Source organism: Aethalodelphis obliquidens, unplaced genomic scaffold (genome assembly GCF_003676395.1).
Source record: "Aethalodelphis obliquidens isolate GAN/ISIS:26980383/991018 unplaced genomic scaffold, ASM367639v1 scaffold48, whole genome shotgun sequence".
NCBI lineage: Eukaryota > Metazoa > Chordata > Mammalia > Artiodactyla > Delphinidae > Aethalodelphis > Aethalodelphis obliquidens.
In genome coordinates, this window is record NW_020837992.1 from 16,554,100 (window position 1) to 16,574,779 (window position 20,680).

The 20,680-nt window shown below is 47.8% G+C and overlaps 1 protein-coding gene across 1 annotated transcript in view; it reads right to left on the reverse strand.

Annotated features, from left to right (window-relative positions):
* Positions 1-20,680, reverse strand: part of CACNA1E (calcium voltage-gated channel subunit alpha1 E) — a gene marked incomplete at its 5' end in the record, with an annotated part of 141,418 nt that overhangs the window by 13,005 nt on the left and 107,733 nt on the right. Inside the window, 9 exons of the mRNA XM_027082654.1 lie at positions 882-988; positions 1,265-1,365; positions 2,621-2,728; positions 3,837-3,942; positions 6,008-6,104; positions 11,481-11,608; positions 15,431-15,596; positions 16,137-16,228; positions 20,515-20,580. Of these exons, the coding sequence (XP_026938455.1) occupies positions 882-988; positions 1,265-1,365; positions 2,621-2,728; positions 3,837-3,942; positions 6,008-6,104; positions 11,481-11,608; positions 15,431-15,596; positions 16,137-16,228; positions 20,515-20,580 (971 nt within the window). The remainder of the gene's footprint in view (positions 1-881; positions 989-1,264; positions 1,366-2,620; positions 2,729-3,836; positions 3,943-6,007; positions 6,105-11,480; positions 11,609-15,430; positions 15,597-16,136; positions 16,229-20,514; positions 20,581-20,680) is intronic.

Below are 20,680 nucleotides of genomic sequence, written 5' to 3' on the forward strand. Positions count from 1 at the left end.
CGTTGGATTGTGACCTTTGAAAACAATGCTTTTCAAAAACAGGTCTCCAACACCGCAGGCAGAAAGAAATTTATGGCGTGAGAGATTGCAAATGGTATTCTGACTGAGGGCTCAATTCCTAAGCCTGGGATTTCACTCCTCTGACAATTACTGAAGTTGTGATATTTAGTGATTTACTGGTTCCACGAGAGCTAGACTGGAAAAAAGTCACTAATCATAACCAACGACAACAAGCCATTTACGCTGGGTAGAGGGACCATTTGGGTACATCACTTGTGATGAGAGAAAGAAAGCATTAAAATGAAGTATGTATATTACATTAGATCCTTTATGGCTAATGACCACATTGGGGCTAAGGCTTACAACTCGGAAGAATTGGCACATGCCTTAATTAGGGTTTTGTTTCCACTTTCAATATAGAAAATTAACAAAAAATTGTTTTGCCTGATTTAAGGTTCTTTTTGTTCATTACAGATAACACGGTGTAGTGGGAAGACTCTGGGCTTGCAAATAACTGACTTAAATTCCAATTCAGCTTCCTACCAGCCATATGGCTTTGGGCCACTTAGTGAACCTCTCTGAGTTCACTCTAAAGTGATGATACTAATACAGCCCCTTACTTCCTTTGTCCATTCACAGTGCTCCCTGTCTCTGGAGCTGGCCACGGCACCAAACACGCTCAGTCTGCTTTTCCATTACCCCTGCTGAATAACCATCTTAAGATACAACATGTGGTCTTCTCACCCTCAGAGAGGGGACCATCCATGCATCTCAGCGTTAGTATTAGCTCGGGCACTTCTAGGCAATGAGTTTCTGGGTCTGCCCGATGGCACACGTGATAATGCAAGCAGGGGAGTCATGGACCCTCTGGTAATACTCACAGGCCTGCAACGGGGTCCTGCTGGAGATAAGGCAGGGCTTTGGCATTAGCAATGATCTCCTGAGGCAGAGATGACGGCTCCATCCGCTGGAACATGGGTGCGTTTTTCTGTGTTAAAAGTGGAAAGGAGGAAAAAGGAACTCAAATGACTGTGGGGGGAAAATACCATTTGAGTAAAACAGGAATACGACTGATACCCTGTTTGACTATCTGAACCTCTGCCCCACTGGTTTTCTAATCCCTTGATCCTAGGGAGGTTCCTGGACCCTGCAAAGCAAAGCCTGACCTCTGCTTCTAAGCACTTGCACGGCACTGTGCCCCAGGGATGCACAGGCCTGTCCCTTCAGGGGCCCACCCAGCCACCACGCTGTCCTTGACCTTCACCTGTTCCTCCAGCTGCTGCCTCTGCTTCTTCACCTTGCTCTGTTTATAGTAGTCCATGATCATCATTGCTGCATAGATTTTGCCCACAGTCAGGTCAGAGGCTGAAGACACAAGTGTGGCATGGAGGGGAACAGGGAGAAGACACGGGGGGGAAAGTGAGGACACCTAGGAAGCAGGTTTGCCCCTTCGGCCACCCACCCATCCAACATTTATTGAGGGTTCCATCTGTGCCAGGCACTGAGGCTACAGAGTGAACAGGTCCCCATGTCTAGCCTCAGGGAGCTTCCACGGCCACCCAGGGAGGGTGATGTTACCAATGATGTGCAGCACGTTAGTAAGCACCTCCCCACCCCCAGAATGGTCTAGGTTTCCATCTCTTAGTAACACCACCTTTTCCCCAACGGCTTGAAGGTTTGCTGAACTGTGTTATGTGGAAGGACAGAGCTATGTAGCCAAGAAGTTTCATCCACAACCGCAGTGACCTATCTTAAGAAACTGTTCTCCAGTGTGGAGGTTCCTCAGAAAACTGAAACTAGAACTACCATGTGATCCAGCAATCCTACTCCTGGGCATATATCCAGACAAAACTGGAATTCAGAAAGATACACACACCTCAGTGCTCACAGCAGCACTATTCACAATAGCCAAGACACGGCAGCAACCTAAATGTCCATCAACAGATGAACAGATAAAGAAGCTGTGGTACATATATACAGTGGAATACTACTCAGCCATAAAAAAGAACAAAATAATGCCATTTGCAGCAACAAGGATGCAACTAGAGATTATCATACTAAGTCAGAAAGAGACAAATAACATATGATGTCACTTATATGTGGACTCTAAAATATGGCACGAAATGGAAACAGACTCACGGACATAAAGAACAGACTCGCAGACATAAAGAACAGACTTGTGGTTGCTAAGGGAGGGAGGGTGGGGGAGGGAAGGATTGGGAGTTTGGGGTTAGTAGATGCCAACTATTACATATAGGATGGATAAACAACAAGGTTAGTATAGCACAGGGAACTATATTCAATATCCTGGGATAAACCATAATGGAAAAGAATATAAAAAAGAATATATTTATGTATATAATTAATTATGTATATAATCACTTTGCTATATAGCAGAAATTAACACAACTGTAAATCAACTATACTTCAGTAAAAAAAAAACAAAGAAACTGTTTTCAATTAATGACAAAAGGAACTTGAGAAGTGAGGGATTTTTGTTTCCTAAGAATAAAAGAGCACCCTTCCCTTATCTCCTCGATCATTCTGTGTTCCCCCCAAGGGTGTGGTCTTGGCGTGCTGGGCCCACAGTGACAAGGATACCCTGGAGGAGACCCCACACCTTTGGGCATGGGCACAAGCAGATCTAACATCTTCTGGGACAGGTGAGGCCAGATGGCCAGGGTCTCCTTCTGTAGCTCTGAGTCTAGCTGCTGCCTGTCCGCACCACCTAGGGCAAGATACATTTATTAATAGCGAAAACAGAACAGACACAGAAATAACAAGGACGGAGGGAGGAGGTGGGGCAGGAGCTGAGTCAGCATGGCACGTCATATTCTCAGAGGGGATCTTGGTACTTAGCGACAGTGGACCTTGCAATACTGGGTCTTTCTGCTGAAGAAGCAGAACACATTTTGGCTCCGTTTTCAGTGACTCAGGGATATCCTGTCACAGAGAGCCGAGGCCCTGGGACCAAGATCAGCCTCCTCATTGATTCACAGAGGCTCCCAGCTGCTCAGTATATCAGAAGGGGGAATGCAGAGAGCCACGAGCCAGCCTCCTCTGCCTTTATACGTGTGTCAGTTCTTCCAGCGATCTGACTCCAGAGTCTGAGTGACCTGATTTTTTTTTTTTTTTTTTTCGCGGTACGCGGGCCTCTCACTGCTGTGGCCTCTCCCGTTGCGGAGCACAGGCTCCGGACGCGCAGGCTCAGCGGCCATGGCTCACGGGCCCAGCGGCTCTGCGGCATGTGGGATCTTCCCAGACCAGGGCACGAACCCGTGTCCCCTGCATCGGCAGGTGGACTCCCAACCACTGCGCCACCAGAGAAGCCCGAGTGACCTGATTTTAAAAAGGATTTGGGTCAGGCAAGAGCAGGAAGCTGGAGGCCCATCTGCAAGTAGTAAACCCTTTCTTTCCTAAACCACTGAATTAGAAATCAAAAGGAACAAAATACTGCCATGATAGCACCTGCCACAGAAGCCTTCCAAGTTGTTAAAGGCACCACATAAGGGGGAAAAAAAGAAAAGAAAAAAAAGAACTGAATCAAAACTCATTTGTTCAATCAACAGATATTTCTAAAATGCCTACTTTGTGCCAGACACCAAAGATCACATAGTGTTGAAGCCAAAAGGAGGCTTAGTGATTATCAAACCGTTCATTTCACCAAGAAGAAAGGGCAAATATAATAGTTACTGTAGCTCAGAGGTGAAACAGGGACCCTACTATTTGATCTCCAGGTCACTGCCTCATCAGAGGGATGAAAGGTCAAACATTTCCATCCTGCGCCACCCTGCGTGAGTTGTTTCAGAATCTTTTCCCCCCCTAAGCTTACTGACCTTTGGCGATTTTAATGTCCAGAGCTGTCCGGATCAGAGCCATAAGCGTGGAAGTGAAGTGGACAGTCATGTCCTCAGCCACTGGCATATTCATCAGGACTAACCTCTGTGTGAAAGAGAGAAAAGAAACAGCAGGAGGAAAAAAATATATCGAGAGAAACCTTGGTGAGAAGGGAGGAAAAGTGCAGAGGTCAAATGCAGAGACAAAAAAGAAGGGCAAGGATACCCCCGTCTCCTGTCCCAGTCCTGCCCTCTCCCGGCTTCTCACTTAAGGCTCATTGGCTGCTGTTTTGTTTTGCTTTGTTTATTTCTAGGGAATGATGCCGAATTCCAAGGGAAGAGGGACTAATCATTCTGTAGGACTCCTCCACAGTCCTAAGAATGTCTTTAATAGGGATTCCTAGAAGCAGTGGCTCAGGGGAAGGAGTCAGCTCTGTGAGGTGACTCCATTCCCTGTTTCAGGGCTGCTCTACAATTCCACTTGTCCCATGAATACCCCCCAAAACTCACATGGGGGAGATTGTGCTTTGCTTATCTGACTTGAAAGATGCATCCTGATGCCCCCTTTTTGAGTCTTTAAAAGATGAAATTTGCCAGCACATGGTTGAACATGCAGAAGTCCAGCTTATCCAAAAGATGAAGTGGAGCAGAATGGAAAAGTGGGAGAGTGCAAACAAGGTCTAGGGGAAGAGGGCTGGGGAGAGCAGAGAAGAGAAGGGTGATCAAGGCAGGAGCAGAGTGGGCAGGCCTTGTTCCCCTCACCCAAAGGAAGGGGGATCAAACTGAAATGGCCAAATCCACTTTCCAGAGAGTATCTTGCTTTTGGAATTCTTTAACTTTTCCTCCAATCCCCACATCCCTTCTCCCACTGAGCTTCACCCCAGAAATTCAAAGAACTTAGGGCCACATTCCACCACCCGGTACCGTTAGATGTGGAATCGTGAGCAAAAAGGATGCCAGCCCCTAAGCTTCAAAGGAGGAGCCATGTAGTGGGGTGGACAAGGGTCCCTAATGGCCCCCCCCATTCCAATGAGATGCTCTCTGGAGCTTTCAACTTGGAGGTAGCAGCAGGAGAAGGTCCTCCAACAGAACCACCAGCCTAGCAGGAAGGCAAGTGTTTCTTCCCAAGACAGGGTTTCTAAAACTCCATTGGAACATCTTGCTTAACGTGATGCCGCAAACACGGTGTCTTAGAGTGTAAGGCCAGTTTCTTGTTTGTATCTGACTTCCATCTCTCTCCCACTTCTGTAGGCTTCTAGAGAAGTGGCGACATTGCTAGGGTGTATTCCTAGGTGAACGAAAGAGCTCCAGAGTTCTGGGTCAGTCTAAACAGCAATGGGGAATTAGCAGTAACTATTATCCATTGTGGAGAAAAAGTTCAGGCCCCAAGGCTCTTGAACACCCCAATGGCAGTTGACTCCCAAGGCACAATGCTGTCCTAAGCAAGCCGAGGGGAGTCCACCCATAGTCATGCCAAGAAGGCAAATCTAATGCTGAATGCAACTTGTGTCCATCATCACCCTTTCCTTTGAACTGCCAGGAAAAACGGGTAGCTGGGCTAATGGGGAAGGGAGCTGCATCCTTCATCACGTATCATGGGATGGAGGTTGCCGTTCCTCTTTCTTTTCGTACCTAGAAGGAACCATGCCATCGTTCCTCCCTACGTCATGGAGGAAGAAATTTGTTAAGAGTTTTCCTCTCTCCTAAAAATTTCTTCTTGAACCATGTTTAGAGGAATTTCTGCATTATTTCCTTAGCTTATCTGATTGAAGTTTTTTTTTAATAAGCTCTGATAGCTGTCTTGCTGCAGGCTTTCTTCTTGCCCATATATGCTATTCCACAGCCCACCACTCTGCCTCCTCTAGAAGGAAACATGCTACTTAACACTTCCTTTCTAGTAACCCACTCACAAGAAGCCACACACTTGTAGAAACAGAATAACATTAAAAAAAAAAACCCACGGCGAATAGTCTTACACACCACCTTGCGTATCGATTCAGGACTTCACCCCTTCTGTGAAGCGTCATGACCTTTTCATCTCATCATTCCTTTTTTCCTTGGTTCCCTCCTCTCCCTCCCCAGCCCGGCTTCCTCCCCACGTCTGACCTCCCCACAGCTGGCGCCCATTTCCTGCTGGTCACTAGCCCAGAACAAAGGAAGAGGTGGTCTACCTTATATGCCACCTTGGAGGGACATCTCTTGCCGAGGCCTAGCGGTGGTGACATGAGAGTCAGCATTTCATACATCTCAGTGTAATGGATGCGGCCACTGCTCATGGCGGGGTGGTAAGTGGGGATGGGGGCAGGGTGGCAGGGCAGGGAGGGTGGCAGGGAAAGGATGCAGACAGGGAGGAGAGGAGAACAGGCATTCCCGGGGAGCCAAAACAAACAAACAAAAGAGTACAGAAAACAGGAGAAGAAAAACGAAACAAAATGGACAGACAGGAAAAGAACAGGAAACCCGTTAATCAAGGCAAGTCGTACACGTGTCTCCATCCTGGTGCGGGTTTATAGCACACCCAACACAGACCCGGGAACGTGGCGGCAACCTTTGGTCTCTCTGCGCGGCTGTCACAGGGACCGGTTTTCTCCTCCAGGATGAGCATCACCCTACCTCTCTGTTCAACTCATCCATCCCCCATCCAACACAAGCTTGTCTTCAATTCCCAGGGCTGTGTGAGAGTGGTATAAACCAGATAGACGGTGTTCCAGCCGTGGGTTAGGATTTCTGGCCCCGGCTGGGGACGGGGGTGCTGGCCTGGAAGTCAGGCCTTTCTCCTGCTCTGAACCCGCAGGCGGAGCATCGTGTATCCCCCTCTGTGGTGTGAGTGCAGCAGGAGACGGCGGCTCGCGCTGGAAGTGCTGCGCTACGGCTGCTGGGCAGAGTCGGCCCGTTGCTTCCACCTGGCTCTGGTGGCAAGAGTGCTCTTTGTGCCCCGGCATGCCCCGGGGGCGACGGCATGCTGGGGACAGAAGAAACAAAACCAGGAGGAGGAAGAGCATCTCGCATGCCATGCTGCCCTCCCCGGCTCTCCCACATGCGGCTGCAGGTTTCACCAGGGTGGAGTTTAAAGAGTCTCTGCAGAGGCAGCTGTTCGGCCTCCTGAGTATGGGAATCACTTGTCACCATCCCAGGCCATCTCCTTCCCATCGCCCAGCCTGGCATCTTCCTGGGCCTAAGTCGTCTTCCGGCTGCCAGACTGTGCTACGCACCCGGGAGCCCGCGCATCCCTCCTGTAACACCAGGAGAGACTTCCTTATCTAGTGGGCTTGGCCTTGGACAGGGACTGGGTGGAGCCACTGTGCTAGTTGAAGAGGGAGGTCCTGTGCGCCCCTGAACAACGTCCTTGGTCTCACAAACAAACAGTGACTCGGCAGTTACAACAGAGCTCTCGGTGCCTCCAACAATACACGGCAGGACCCTCAGGCAAGAAACCTGCTCCGAGCCCTCGTCCTCTGCTGGGACCTTCCCAGACCCTCTGAGCTATTAAATTCTCCCACCGACTCTATCCTCTTTGCCTTCTTGACTTATCCTCCCCTCCTGCCCTCATTTTTTTTTTATGATTTCTCACCTCCCTTTTGTCCTATAGCTTTTATAATTGCTTGTGGCCGAACTACCCAGAGCTGGGCAGAGGTAGGCATGGCTAGAATCACACTTCTCTACACCGTATATGGGATGATGCTACTAGTTTGCTAAAAGGAGGCTCTCTGTCTCCAGGGAAAAGAAACCAGAACTCCTTGCTGGATTCAAAAGATTTCTGCATTCTCTGGAGGAGGGAGAGGTCCCTCTGGTTAAATCCACAGATTAAGGTGGAGTGAGAAAGAGAGAGAGGAGAATGTGTGTGTTATACGTGCATGAATGAGTGTGTGCATGTGAAGAAAACAGAGGTCAAAGCAGCCTCCGTTATTAAGTCCTTAACTCTTTTTTTATCCGCCGTCCCCCCAAAACGTTCCCTTCTTCCTTGTGTAACAGCTGCTGGTTCTGGGAGGGTTTGGACCTCTTTAAACTCAAAGGAAAGCAACATGAAGGTTCCCTCATGTGGCGCAGTGGTGGTGGAGCAGAACGGAGAGGAAGGGGGTTGGAGGCTGCACCCCGCCGCCGGTCACGGTCATGGTCATGGTCACAGCTGGGGACCGGAGGCAAACCTTGCAAGCCACCCTGTAGGGGCAGTTCTCTCCCAGGCCCAGAGGTGGCGAGATCACCCGCACTAATTTGTACATATCCTTATACGGGATCCTGCCGCTGTAAAGGAAGCACAGGTGGGTTAATAGGACACTCAGAGAAGGGTAGGAGAGAAACGACAGCCTAGCCACGAAGGGGATGGCTGGAGGAGGAAGGGCAGCTGCTTTCCTTGGGCCCAGCAAAGCCAGATTAGGAGAGACTGAGGACGAAAAGCATCAGAGAACCACCACCTTGCAAACAGCGAGGTAAGTATCAGAGAACCGTCACTGCAAACTGCACTGCCTCGAATTTTCTAAGGAATCAGAGCTCATTCAATGCCTAGTGGCCACGAGCACCCAGAGATATCTGTTGGGCCTATACCTGACCAGATGCAGAAAGTGGAGCCTGGGTCCAGCTAGGCCTCTAAGAACAAAGCCCACCAATTCACAAATACCTCTGACTGCCACCAAGAGCAGACACCAGGCTGCCGTGAAGCAGACAGCAGAACCCTTTGCTTACACAGACACTGATCACAGTCAGACCCACTTGTCAGGGCAGTGGGAAAGTCAGCCTCCTTCTACAGAGTGCGAGAAAGAAATTTCCCATTAGGCTAATTAGCAAGGAGCACAGTTGGCATGAGGGAATTTGCAAAGGGCTTTGCTTCTCTTTGTGGCAGATTTTTCCCCGAGTTCTGCTTGGGCAAACTCTTCTCAATTTGGCTGGAGCCTGCCCGGATCTGTGCTCAGAAAGCAGCCTGCAAGGGAGCCGAAATGCTCTCCCGCCAGTCCTGCTCCTGCAACCCAGCCCATAGGCAGCTTGGTCAGATCCAGTCAGAATTCCAGGAACACTGTGACCTATCTTATCACTCCCCTTTCACAGAGCCTGCTAGAGAATTCTGATTTCCTGTGTAAAGGACAGACTCAACAGTTGATTCATTTTCAGTGGCTAAAGCATCTGCTCCCTCAGGGGCCAGAACAAGTCAGCAACGGCCAGGGATCTGAGGGTCTGGACGCATCCTGGTACAGACCAGGGCTTCCACCGGAAATGACAAGCACGCATTCTCCACCTCCAAGCATCCAATCCTCGCCAGTGATGTCGAGACTACAACTTTGCCCCAGTGTCACTCTTCCTAATCTTTTCTTGATTTTGCTGTTGATTCCTCCTCTTCTTCCAAACAGCAGCTCAGCCGTACTTCCAGGTCTCTTGACTCTTAAGGGGAGGTTCATTTTACCACATGTTCTTTTCTTTCTCATTGTGGATGGGACGTGGGTGCGTTGGTCCTGCTGTCTACAGGCTGATGTGCTCTGCAACCTGTCTGTCTCCTTTTTGAAGACATTGGCTTACTTTACCTTGGTTAGTTTCCCCTCTCATCTCGTAGAGAAGGCCAGTAAAACTAAAACCAGGACAAGTTACGCTGTGAATTTCAAAGTAGACACAGAGGTTCTCTTTGGTCTTTTTGCTCTTTCACAGCTCATGCGTCTGAGTCTCATGATTAGTTCTCGTGGAATTGTTCTTCCCAGCAGATGGAAGAACTGGGGAGCAGCATGTTTAATGCCCAAGGCACCTGGGTCCCAAAATAATGTGAACCCCAAGAAGCTGGGGTTTCCGAGAGCCAAGGGCACCTGAGTGAGGCTAGGTGAGCCAGGGACTCCTTTGCTAGCAGCTGCTTTCTCCTCTCTCAGGTGAGTGAAGAGGTCCCTTCTTGGTCTCCCGATCCCATGGCCATCCAGCTTTACAGACACCAGTTTTTCATATTTTCTTTCCCATATGGTAATTAATTATAACAACAGTTAATACATGATTTAATATATTCTTCACAACCAGCCTTCAAGGTAGGCAGGATCATTACCACTATTATACAACAAATGTGGAAGCTCAGAGTGGTTGAATGACTTATCCAAGGCCACAGAGCTGACAAGATACAGGCCTGGCTGCATTCCCCTGTAACACAGTGCCCACTGCATTCTAAAGCAGCCTATCCTACTAGAAAGAAGGCCCAGAAAGTACAAGCCATTGCTCAGCCATTGTAACAGGAATGGATTTAGAGAACTCTGTGCTAAGTCATTAATAATGACTGAGGGGAAGAGGAATTCTGATTCACTCTTTCAACATCTAAAGCAGGGACCCAAGTTCAACAAGCCTCATAGGAGGACAGATTTGGGAAGAGTCTTAGATTATGAAGTAGTTCCAGGTGGAAGCAACGTGGTCCATTCCCATGAAGGATGGAATTTCTTGTAGTATTTTCAGAGGGGGACCAGAATGGATAGATTGGCGAGATAAAAAACTAAGATGACTTGGGACAGAAAACTTCCCATGGAGTGAGTGCTCACAGCACTCTTACCCTGTCTTCAACTGTGAGGACCAAAAGGCTGCCTTTGAACTCTAAATCAGGGATTAGCAAACTTTTTAAGTAAAGGGTCAGATAATACATATTTTTGAGTTTGAGGGCCATGCTGTCTTTGTCACAATATGCAGCTCTGCCTTGTAGTGTGAAAGCAGCCACAGACAGTACATAAATGAGCATGGCTGTGCTCCAATAAAACTTTATTTGCAGGGCTTCCCTGGTGGCGCAGTGGTTGAGAGTCCGCCTGCCAAGGCAGGGGACACGGGTTCGTGCCCCGGTCCGGGAAGATCCCACATGCCGCGGAGCAGCTGGGCCCGTGAGCCATGGCCCCTGAGCCTGCGCGTCTGGAGCCTGTGCTCCGCAACGGGAGAGGCCACAACAGTGAGAGGCCTGAGTACCACAAAAAAAAAAAAAAAAAAAAAAAAAAAAAACCAAAAAAACCCCACCAAACTTTATTTGCAAAAATAGACAGTGAGCCACATTTAGCCCATGGGTTATAGTTTGCCAGCCTCTGCTTTAAAGCCCAGAAGGCACAATATCACTTGAGAACTATTGAAAAGTGAAAAAGACCTAGGGAGGTCATCTCCGCAAATTCCTGCCATTTAACTCAGTTCCATGCAATAAAAATCCACAAGTATTTAAGCAATCAGTTAGAAGAATAACTTGCTCGCTTTTTTATATAATTTCAGAGTTATCTGAAACTACCTTTTGAGAGGGATGAGATAGAGAAAAGACGAATGTCACTGACCATGGTGGCCAGATGTCCAGCTGGCCCCCAAAACACTTGTCAACCCCCCTGGTGACTCAGAGGGGTCCACTAACCATTTTGGAAGCTCCTCTAGCGACTGACTCAAACACTCTGAGGTGCAGACTGTGTACTGAGATAGGCAAAGAAAGGGAAAAGCCTGTCACAGAAGGAAAGAGAGGGGAAAGGAAGATAAAGAAGCTAAGTGGTCCATAACTGGCTCGATCCCAGAGCCAGTCTGAGGACCTGGCCTCTTCCACAGGCCACAACCAAGAGGAATCTCCTCTCCTTCTCTAACAAGCAAGCATGGGTGTCTCCAATTCCAACCTCTTCCTTGAGAACTCCAGAGGCCCTTGATATGGGCCTCACGGGGGGCGCCGAGAGGCCTACGCACCATGCGGCTCTGTCATACTCTGCCCAGACACGGACAAACTCGTCCAGGTGGTGAGGCCCCAGGATGGATGAATCCCGAGTCAGGTACTCAAAGTTGTCCATGATGACGGCCACGAACAGGTTGAGCATCTGGAGGGCAAGGGGTGGAAGAGGAGTTAGGAGAAACCCAAAGCAGAAAAACAGGCTTCAAGGCAAATAAAGAATTCAGAAGTGTGTGAGGCTGAGGCTCCTAACCAAAGCACCGTTGATCCTGCCGAAGGCAACGCAGCATTTTCACGACTGAACTACACGTCTTTCTGCGTGCATTATGATTTCACTTTCCTCTGCCACTTTATATCTGCAAAGTACTCCTCAGTCGCTTTTGTTATCTATTAAATTTCTTTAATTATTAGTGCAGCAGCAGCAACACGTTCTCAAAGGCTAGAGGAAGTCAAGGCCCGACACCAAGCCTCCCTGCCAGCCTCCCTCCCCAACCCCTGCTCCCCAAAGCGGCCAGTGAGAGAACTGGTGGGATGCCTTATAGCGGATGAAGGGCTCACTGTGCGACAACTTGAAGCTGTTCGCGGCTCTTAAATGCTTCCAAGACCCTGTTCTCCCACTTATTTGTTCAACAACATTTATTGTGCACCTACTATGTTCCAGACAGAGCTCCAGGTGCTGGTGGTGGGAGTTAAGAAAGGTCTGGTCCGAGATACATTTCCATAACTAGCACGTTGCTTAAGGCATAGCAGGCGTTCACTAGATGTTGTTACTTGAATATTCTTAAAGACATTTAGTATTTACCAGAGACTGTGATGTGTTGGAAACATACAAATGTTACAGATTTTTTTAAGAGCCATGAAAGAAGCATGTACAGCAGGGACAAAAAGGAGTATGGGTTCGAATTTCATATAATTTTCATGTCATGAAATATTATTCATCTTTTGATTTTTTTTCTCAACTATTGAAAAATGTAAAAATCATTCCTAGCTCATGGGCCATAGAAAAACAAGTGGGAAACTGGATTTGGCTTGTGGGCTATAGCTAGTGGAGCTCTATATAATCTTATCCAGCAACAGGAAGCAACAGGAACCCCTAAAGGGGTTTAAACTAGGAGAGAGACCAAGGGCTATGTGCATTCAGAAAGAACACTTGGTCGCAATGTGGAAGGTGTGGAAGGTGAGCGGGAGACCAGGGGGAGTTTTGCGATGCTCTTGAACTAAGCCAGTGCCAGACAGCAGCCTGGATAGAGAGTTTAAGGAGGTGGACTCAACGGGCCTCGACCACAGTGAACAGCACTTCTTTGTTGTTTCTTGGCCATCCAGCACCCATATACTGTACTTCCGGTCTCCTGGGGACACACCCCTTACCTATTCCCAGTTAATATGGTTTAGTGGGGCACCACCATGACCCAGGCCTCAACCAGCCATTGAATCCCATCTCCCTGGGCTACAGTGACTGGTAAGCCAATCAAGGCCAAGAAAATGGCATTGAATCTTCTGAGCAAGAGACTTGTTCTTCCTTGCTGGCCTTGAATACGTGGGGAGTGAGGTATACAGCTGCTGCTACAGCCATCTTGGAGCCAAGGACTGGAGTTGTTGGAGAAAAGAGCTCACATGCAGAAGCCTGGAGAAGAGATCTGACAATAAAGAAGGAAACCTGGGCCTGGGGATGTCATCTGAGCCCCAGATCAAGCTTGCTTAAGCCTGTCCTGCCAGACCCTTCATTTATATGAGCCGATGAAATCCCTTTTTGCTTAGGTCGGATGCAGCTGGACTTTCTGCCACTTGCAAGTGAAAGAACCTTGCCTGACAGAGATGAATTGGCTGTGGAGGTGAGCGAACAGGAGCCTCTGTTGCTGATTCCCAGGTTAAGTGGCTGGGTGGGTGGAGGTGCCAGGTATGCAGACAGGATACACAGGATAAAGACAAAGCCTGCAGGATGGAGTTGCTGGGAGTCTTCTCTGCAACAGAGACTGCTGGCTGCATCCTAATTATTATTAATGTTAACAAAAACTATTTGTATTATTATTGCTTTACGTTTGCATAGTCTTCTATAGTGTTGTGTGCGTATTCACACCTACCAGACGTTTAATGCTTGCTCTAACCTTTCGTGAAGCAGGTTTAATTACCACCAGCCTTTCAAGGACACAAGTGCTTCCTAGACACATCTGTGTTCTTTAGCTCCAAGCACATAGCTGGGCACATCCCAACGCACCGGTAAATCTTTCTAGAGTGGTTGGCTTGAGTTGAGAAGCTGTGTGACTTGCCCAAGGTCACAGAGTCAGTGTCGGGCTGAGATTTGAAAGCAGATCATCTCATACTGAATATAGCCTCTATAAAAATAACATTAATGTGAATTATGCAGTAGCCTCTATCTCAAAATTCTAAAAGTACCTTTATGGTCACTAATTAATTTTCCAGTTATATCTTTGGTTTCTTTTGAAATATTTATTAAACACTTAAATGATGAAGGATAAAATGGAGATGTCTGCATGGCCTTCTATATGCTCCACTTCCCCCTATGATAAGCACTGATACTCCTGTATGAGTTTCACCTTTCAGTTCTAGGTGACGGATGCACTGAAACTCACTGACGGCTTCACCTCAGTGTCTAGCTCCGTGTGAACCTTTTAATGGCCACTCAATAAAAATGTGATGAAAGTGCTGAATACAGGAATGAATAAACAAAAAACTCCAATTTATATCATCATTCTAAATTTCCTTGGTTATTTTCATTATAGATTATACATCCCTATTTCTAAATAAGATAATATTTTCTGTTCTTTTTTCATCAAAAAACCTTTCACATCCACGAGAAGGAACACATGTATCAGCTCACTATACCAATAATACTCTTATCAGCAAGTACTTTTTCTTCCCATTTTACAGAAGCCACAAATGGGAAGGTGCCTTGGCCAAGGCTAGAACAGCAACAACGCCAGTGTGGGCTCCCCAAGTCTCCGGTCAGTTCAACCCCTGCTACATCGGCCTGCCCACCACCCTTACCAGTCTGTGTGTTAGCCACTTCCCCACACCCGACAGCTGGACACATGGCAAGTCCCCTTGGGATCACTTTAAAGAGGTAGAAATTCCTGGACACCAAACAATTCGCTCTGGGATTCCCAGCCATGAAGCTGACCACTTTTAAGTGGCATTGCTTTCGTTTTAGATTTTTTGTGTAGCCGGTGGCATCAGCAGTGAAGCCGAGCCCAGGGACGTCAGGGTGGCCAGAAACGCCAGACTGACCCTTCCAGTGATCTGGTAGCACCTCGCCCATTCTTCTCTTTATCACCGCTTGTGTGATTGTGCAGGGTAGAGATTTCTGGATGCTGCTGTGCTAAGTCATGTTTTCTCCCAAAGAAAGAATTAAGAAGGCACCTAGGGCTTCTCACTATTTTATAGGTGGGCGTGTGGCACGTATATTACTCAATATTTACTAATGCCTAAAGCAGTCATATCCTTTCATGTCTATCAAGCTGGCCAACTGTCACCAAATGTAGCGACATGAGAGAGAACCGCATCTACCACATTGTATATTGTCATCATCCTACTCTGATTAATGCTATCCCCTTACAGTTTCAGAGTACGTTTTCTCAAACAGTTCAAAGGTCTCCAAAGGAGAGAGAAAAGACTCTGAGCCCTGCTTGTGAGATAAAATACCAGAGATACAGAAGAGAAAGATTCACTCTGGGTCACAACTGATTCAACGTGATACTCAATACTCTATTCACGGAACACTACCTACTCCCCTAATTAGCTCTTCTCACACAGTCCTCGCCTAGAAGCAGCAGAGACATCTCTCAGCCATGGAAAGTCACCCACCCTGGCCTCCAAGAGCCTCCGTGAGGAGGCCTAGTTCTCATCATGGGCTGGGGTTCGTGGCGGAACGTACACCGAAGGAAACCTCTCGTCTGTTTATCAGAGGGGGGGACTGGGCCACATCTCAAGCCAAGAGCACACTGCTGCTCACCAAGAAGGAACAGAAGAAGATGAAAGAGACGAAGTACACGTAGGCCAGGTCGGTGCCACAGCGCTCGCTCTCGCTCTGCCCTGAGGGTGCGGTGGTGTCAGGCTCACAGCCCTTCTCCCCGAGGCACGACAGCATTATCTCCTGCCAGGCCTCACCCGTGGCACTCCTGAGCCCAAAAGACAACTCGGTTAGTAGCAGCAGGTCTGCGTGTCCTAACCTCTCCTCAGCACTCTTCCCGACTCACTCATCTAGGTTCCTCTTATGCTCAGCCTCCTTCGAGTGCGATGGAGAGTACCAGTGAGGTCTCTCCTGGGCTCTGCCACCTCACCCACTGCCTCTCCATCTTCTGTTGACAGTGGTAGAGAGGGCAGTGGGACTCTCTAAGACCCCACGTAAACCTGGTCATCCGTGGTTTCAGCCCTTAAATGGAATCTGGCCTGCAATCCACCCTCACCTTCCCCTTCTCAAAGCCCTGGAGGATGTGCTGAAACTGCATTTTGCAAATTGACTACTGAGTCAAAGATGTGGAGGAAACGTTCTAAAGTCAAGTCATCGGAGCAGTTTTTCGGACATGCTGCCCCTGCTTCCGCCCTCATCTCACTGTCTATCCTGTGAGCAGAGACAAAGGGGAACGGGCGGAAGAGGCAGGCCGACTGTTTCTCTCTCGCAGGAGAGCTCCAGCCACCACAGTTACGGATCCAGGTACCTGAAGAGTAGCATGAGGGACCCAAAGAAACTCCGGAAGTTGTTGTGCCGGTTGATGTGACTCTCCTCATCTAATTTTATGTTTCCAAAGACCTGGATGAGAAAAACAACAGAAAGCCCTGAGCATTATTGAGCGGTGGGATGTGTCCAGTGCAGGATATTAGATGTACCTGCAGGCTTGGTGAATTCACATGCGTGGCTTCTCCCACTGGCCTAACCATGAAGCAGACAACTCAAAACCCAGGAAGGCTGGTAGACCCCCACGTGCTTGGCCTGATATGCGGGAAGAGTTATATTCTCCAGTGACGCAAAGAGGATGAATGCTTGCAAGGACCGCAGAAGGCAAGATCTTTGAAAGCCATTCTGCTTAGATGTAGTTCCTCCCACACCTAATTTGGTCTTTTTATTTCTGTGATACCTACTCACTATGGTACTCAAGAAGTCTGTCAAAGACATTACCCTATAATAGGCATGCAGGGAACGAGTTACCCCTCCCCTCTTCCTGTCTCAGCTGGTAATGATGAGAACACTTGCATTTGCAGAAGATGTGATTTATCCCTTACAAAGGATAAATAGGCAGATGTTGTCCTGGAATTTGCAAGCAGTTTAAGTCAGAGAGGGGTATCTCTATCTTCCTTGGATATGTTCCCATCTGAAGAGTCACATCTCAGAAGTGTGATACAGCTATAACCCAGAGTCCATGAGAATGAACACACACCAACTCCAGGCCAATAGGATGAAGACAGTCTGCAAAACTGGATACTTGGAAAAGGAAAAAGAAAATGGATTGGGGCAGATCTGGCTACAGAGTGAGTTTACTAATCTGCTGTGGGTCTCTGGGCTTAGAATGAGGTCACTGTGTAACTTCATGTGAAAAAAAAGAGGGAAAAGTCAGAGATCTTTATCTACAGTGAATAATGATGAGCTCTCAGACACAGTGCTGTCTGGAGCCAAGGTCGACCCCATGTCTCTCCAGATGGGAAGGGTGCCCTTACACGTGTACTTTCCTCCCCAGACATGATTCAGATCTCAGGATCTACTCTCACGAGGCAATGTCTGTACAACCGAAGGCTTACAGGTCACTTTTCCGGCCTTTTGAGATTATATTCAGCCTGTATTTAACATGCTTCAGTTTACCTAATACGTGCTAAATGGAACACATTTCCCCCCCCCCCCCCCCCAACAGTGTCTAGAATGTGCAATTAAGAACAGTCTCTGCTATTTTGCTCAAATAGCTCCCACTGACACCTGCTTGGGGAATTTGTTCTCAACGCTGATTTTCAAAACCTAAATACTACTTGTCTCTCAGGGAGAATGGAGGTGGCAAGCTAGGCAGTGCTGGGGAGGAAGGGAAGGAGGGAGATAAGGCTGAGGGCCCCCAGTCAGACAAATAGTAGCACTGAAAAAAATCCCACTCAAACAATCAAACCTAGTTCTGGATGCCCCAGGAGGAAACCGCCATATATCCTTGCCCATGTTCACATCCCCTTCTGTCTTTCTTTACACCTATTTAACTCAAAATCCATAGTTTATGCCTGATTCATCACACGCACACAACTTACAGTGTATTTCCTCCCTGTGACACTCCTGAAGCCATTATTCGTTGTCCCCTTTACGATATTCTCGAATACCTTACCCAATCGTGAACTAGCTGGAGGGCACACTGTGAGTTTACAAAAGTTATGTGTGTAATAGTCAAGGAACTACTGTCAAGCCAATAATGTATATTTACAATGAAGGTGGTGTTTAAATTTTTCCACCTTTTGAAAAAGCTTTTCACTTAGTCCTTGTCAGTAACCCAAATCTCCTACATCAAAAGGAAAGGCTATGGAAGAGAAAGGTTTGATGAGACCCACCGGAACGCTTAATGAAAGTATAGGCTTAAATCTGCTTCACTTGGGATTACAGAACTTTAGAACTAGAAGGAACCTGTAAAGCTATCTATCCAACTCCTCTACTGCACCGGTGATGGGGTTAAGGCCCAGAGAGTTTCAGTGACTTGACCAAGTTTGCACAGCTGGTCAGTGGTGGAACTGAGGCTGGAAGCCTGTAGCCCCAGGACTCTCCCAAACCCAGCAAGTTACTCCTTCCTTCCATCTTCAGATTTCTCCGCAAAGCTCTCTTCTTCTAAGAAGCCCTTGAAAGTTCAGAATAATGGTGCTTCTCACAGATACCTCCTATTGCTAGTTCTCTTTCCAATGCTTGTCTACTTTCCTTTTGCTTTTCTGTTTGTACGGATCCCTCTGCTTTGTTATGACTGTATGAGACACAGCCTTTCTAGGTACAAGCTAGGTGTCTTCTTTGTGTGTGGTGTGGGGTCTCCGTCACGGGACAGGATGAAGATGGCCAGCTAAAGGTAAGTCACAGTGGGAATGGCATTCATGTCTTGGTGGAATGGAAGAAGTGATCTTATTTTTTGGAAATAAGTCTAAGGGCAATAAATGATTACCCATTGTGGTTATTGTAAATATTGCAATTTCACAACTGAAGAACTCCTATCTCCCACTAAAGGGTCAGAGAAATACTTGTATTTGCTTGTTGGTGGGAGGAGAGACAGTGCAGAGAACTTGCAGTCCAGTAGGAACAGGGGCTGCAGAGCAGACAGAGCTGAGATTTAAACTCAGCTCTCCCACTTACTATCTGAGATCTTGAGTGTGTTACAAGTTATTAGCCATGCTAAGCAACAGTGGAGACAATGAAACCCACATATAAACATTTTCACATCACTCCTGAATACATCAGTCATGTATCTTGTGGGGTGTGTGTGTGTGTGTGTGTGTGTGTGTGTGTGTGTGTGTGTGTGTGTGTGTGTGTGTGTGTGTGTGTGTGTGTGTGTGTGTGTAATATATATATTTGCGGGGAGAGAGAGAAAAGGAGGGAGAGAAAGGGAGGCAGGAATGGGTAAGAATATCTATGTAGCACAGTGTCTGGAACACTCAGGAATTCAAGTGATGGTAAACGGTATTATCATCATCAGTAGTATTACTAACGGGTTAATATTAGAGATGGTGTTATTCTAGTTTATTTTGCTGGAAGATGAAAAGGGGATAAGAACTATTTTAAGCATGGACCAAAAAAAAAAAAAAAAAAGAACCCTAATTTAATCAAGTTTCATTTGGCCGTTCAAGAACATTTTAATTCTAGAATCAAATATTTGAGAGTTTGGATGGACTTAATAGAAGTCATCAAGCCAATCTTCCACTTCAGCTGGGATTCAGCTTGCACCCACTTCTGACATCATCATTAAAGCTCTACCAAAATATCCTCCGTGAAGGAGAACTCATTACTTTTCAACCAAACCTCACAGTTTTTGACACTTGACATTCTATTGTTTGGAAGTGCAGGCAAGAGAGAGGAACAAAAAGAAGACATTTCAGAGAAGCGCTCGAAAGGGCTGCTGACACGTCAAGCCTGGGGGATGCGTGCAGTGGCTCCAGGTGGCAGCCACCACTGAGAAGGCAGCTGGCCGTTCAAAGGCAGCCAGACCACCTGACTGCAGAGACTCCCACTTGGCTGAGGTCCTACGCTGGGGTTTAGTCTCCAAATCTCCAAGTCAGAAAATCAGCCTCTCGGAGCCCAGCAGAGAGCCTGTGTATCCAACTAGACAGGTGCATGGGATGTGCTGCTGGCTGTTTACGGTAGGAGTTCACCCACCACAAATGACAGCTGCCTTTGAAAGATCTTTTGGCCTCTTCTGCTCAGTGGGTTCCTGGTTACCTGCCTAAGTACCCTGGGTGGGAACCTCATCCACTTCTCAATTCCGAAACTGGAAAGGATGTGGTAACCAAGGAGAACCATCCAGCGAGCTGCGTGGTCCTTTGACAGGCATCAGCCGGGATGTGGCCCTTGGGTTTCCTGAGGACTGGGCACACTGCCAGGAACTCTGAGCTGTTCCCAGTGGTGGGTCTTAGGGCATCAATCTCAGCCATGTGGGATGTAACTCGCATACATTTTGTGCTGCTGTCTGCAGAAGAACAACCACCTGACCTTCTTTTAGGTCTGGCTCAAATATGGGAGGGTCCTGAGATACGGATCATCACGAGCCCTACCCTATCCTTAGTCTCGTGGGGGGAACCCCTCTGGCTAAGAACAGCGGTGTCATCTTCACTGGAGTCCAGCTGCTTATGAGGCAGCACCATGACCTGACGACCTCAGAGGAAGCCCCTGTATCAGACCACCCTGACCATCTGGGCAACCCGAGTGGGGAACCCTGCACACGTGAATTCCCAAGGTCATATTGCAACACGATCCTGGGAGCGAGCCTCAGGGCAAGAAGGGATTCTTGAAAGGACCTCAATCCTGTAGGCTCAGGCTAGAAAGCCAGAGACAACCTGGGCAACAACTGTCCCCCACCAGAGCCCTGATGCACCCTCTCTCACCTGCATCCCAATGATGGCATAGATGAAGAAAAGCATGGCAATCAGAAGGCAGACGTAGGGGAGGGCCTGGAAAGAAAGCAGAGACACGACCATGAATTTAAAGGCAGGCAGCTCCAGGGTCACCTGCAGCACGGGCAGACAGGAACTCTTGTCCTGAGACTGACTT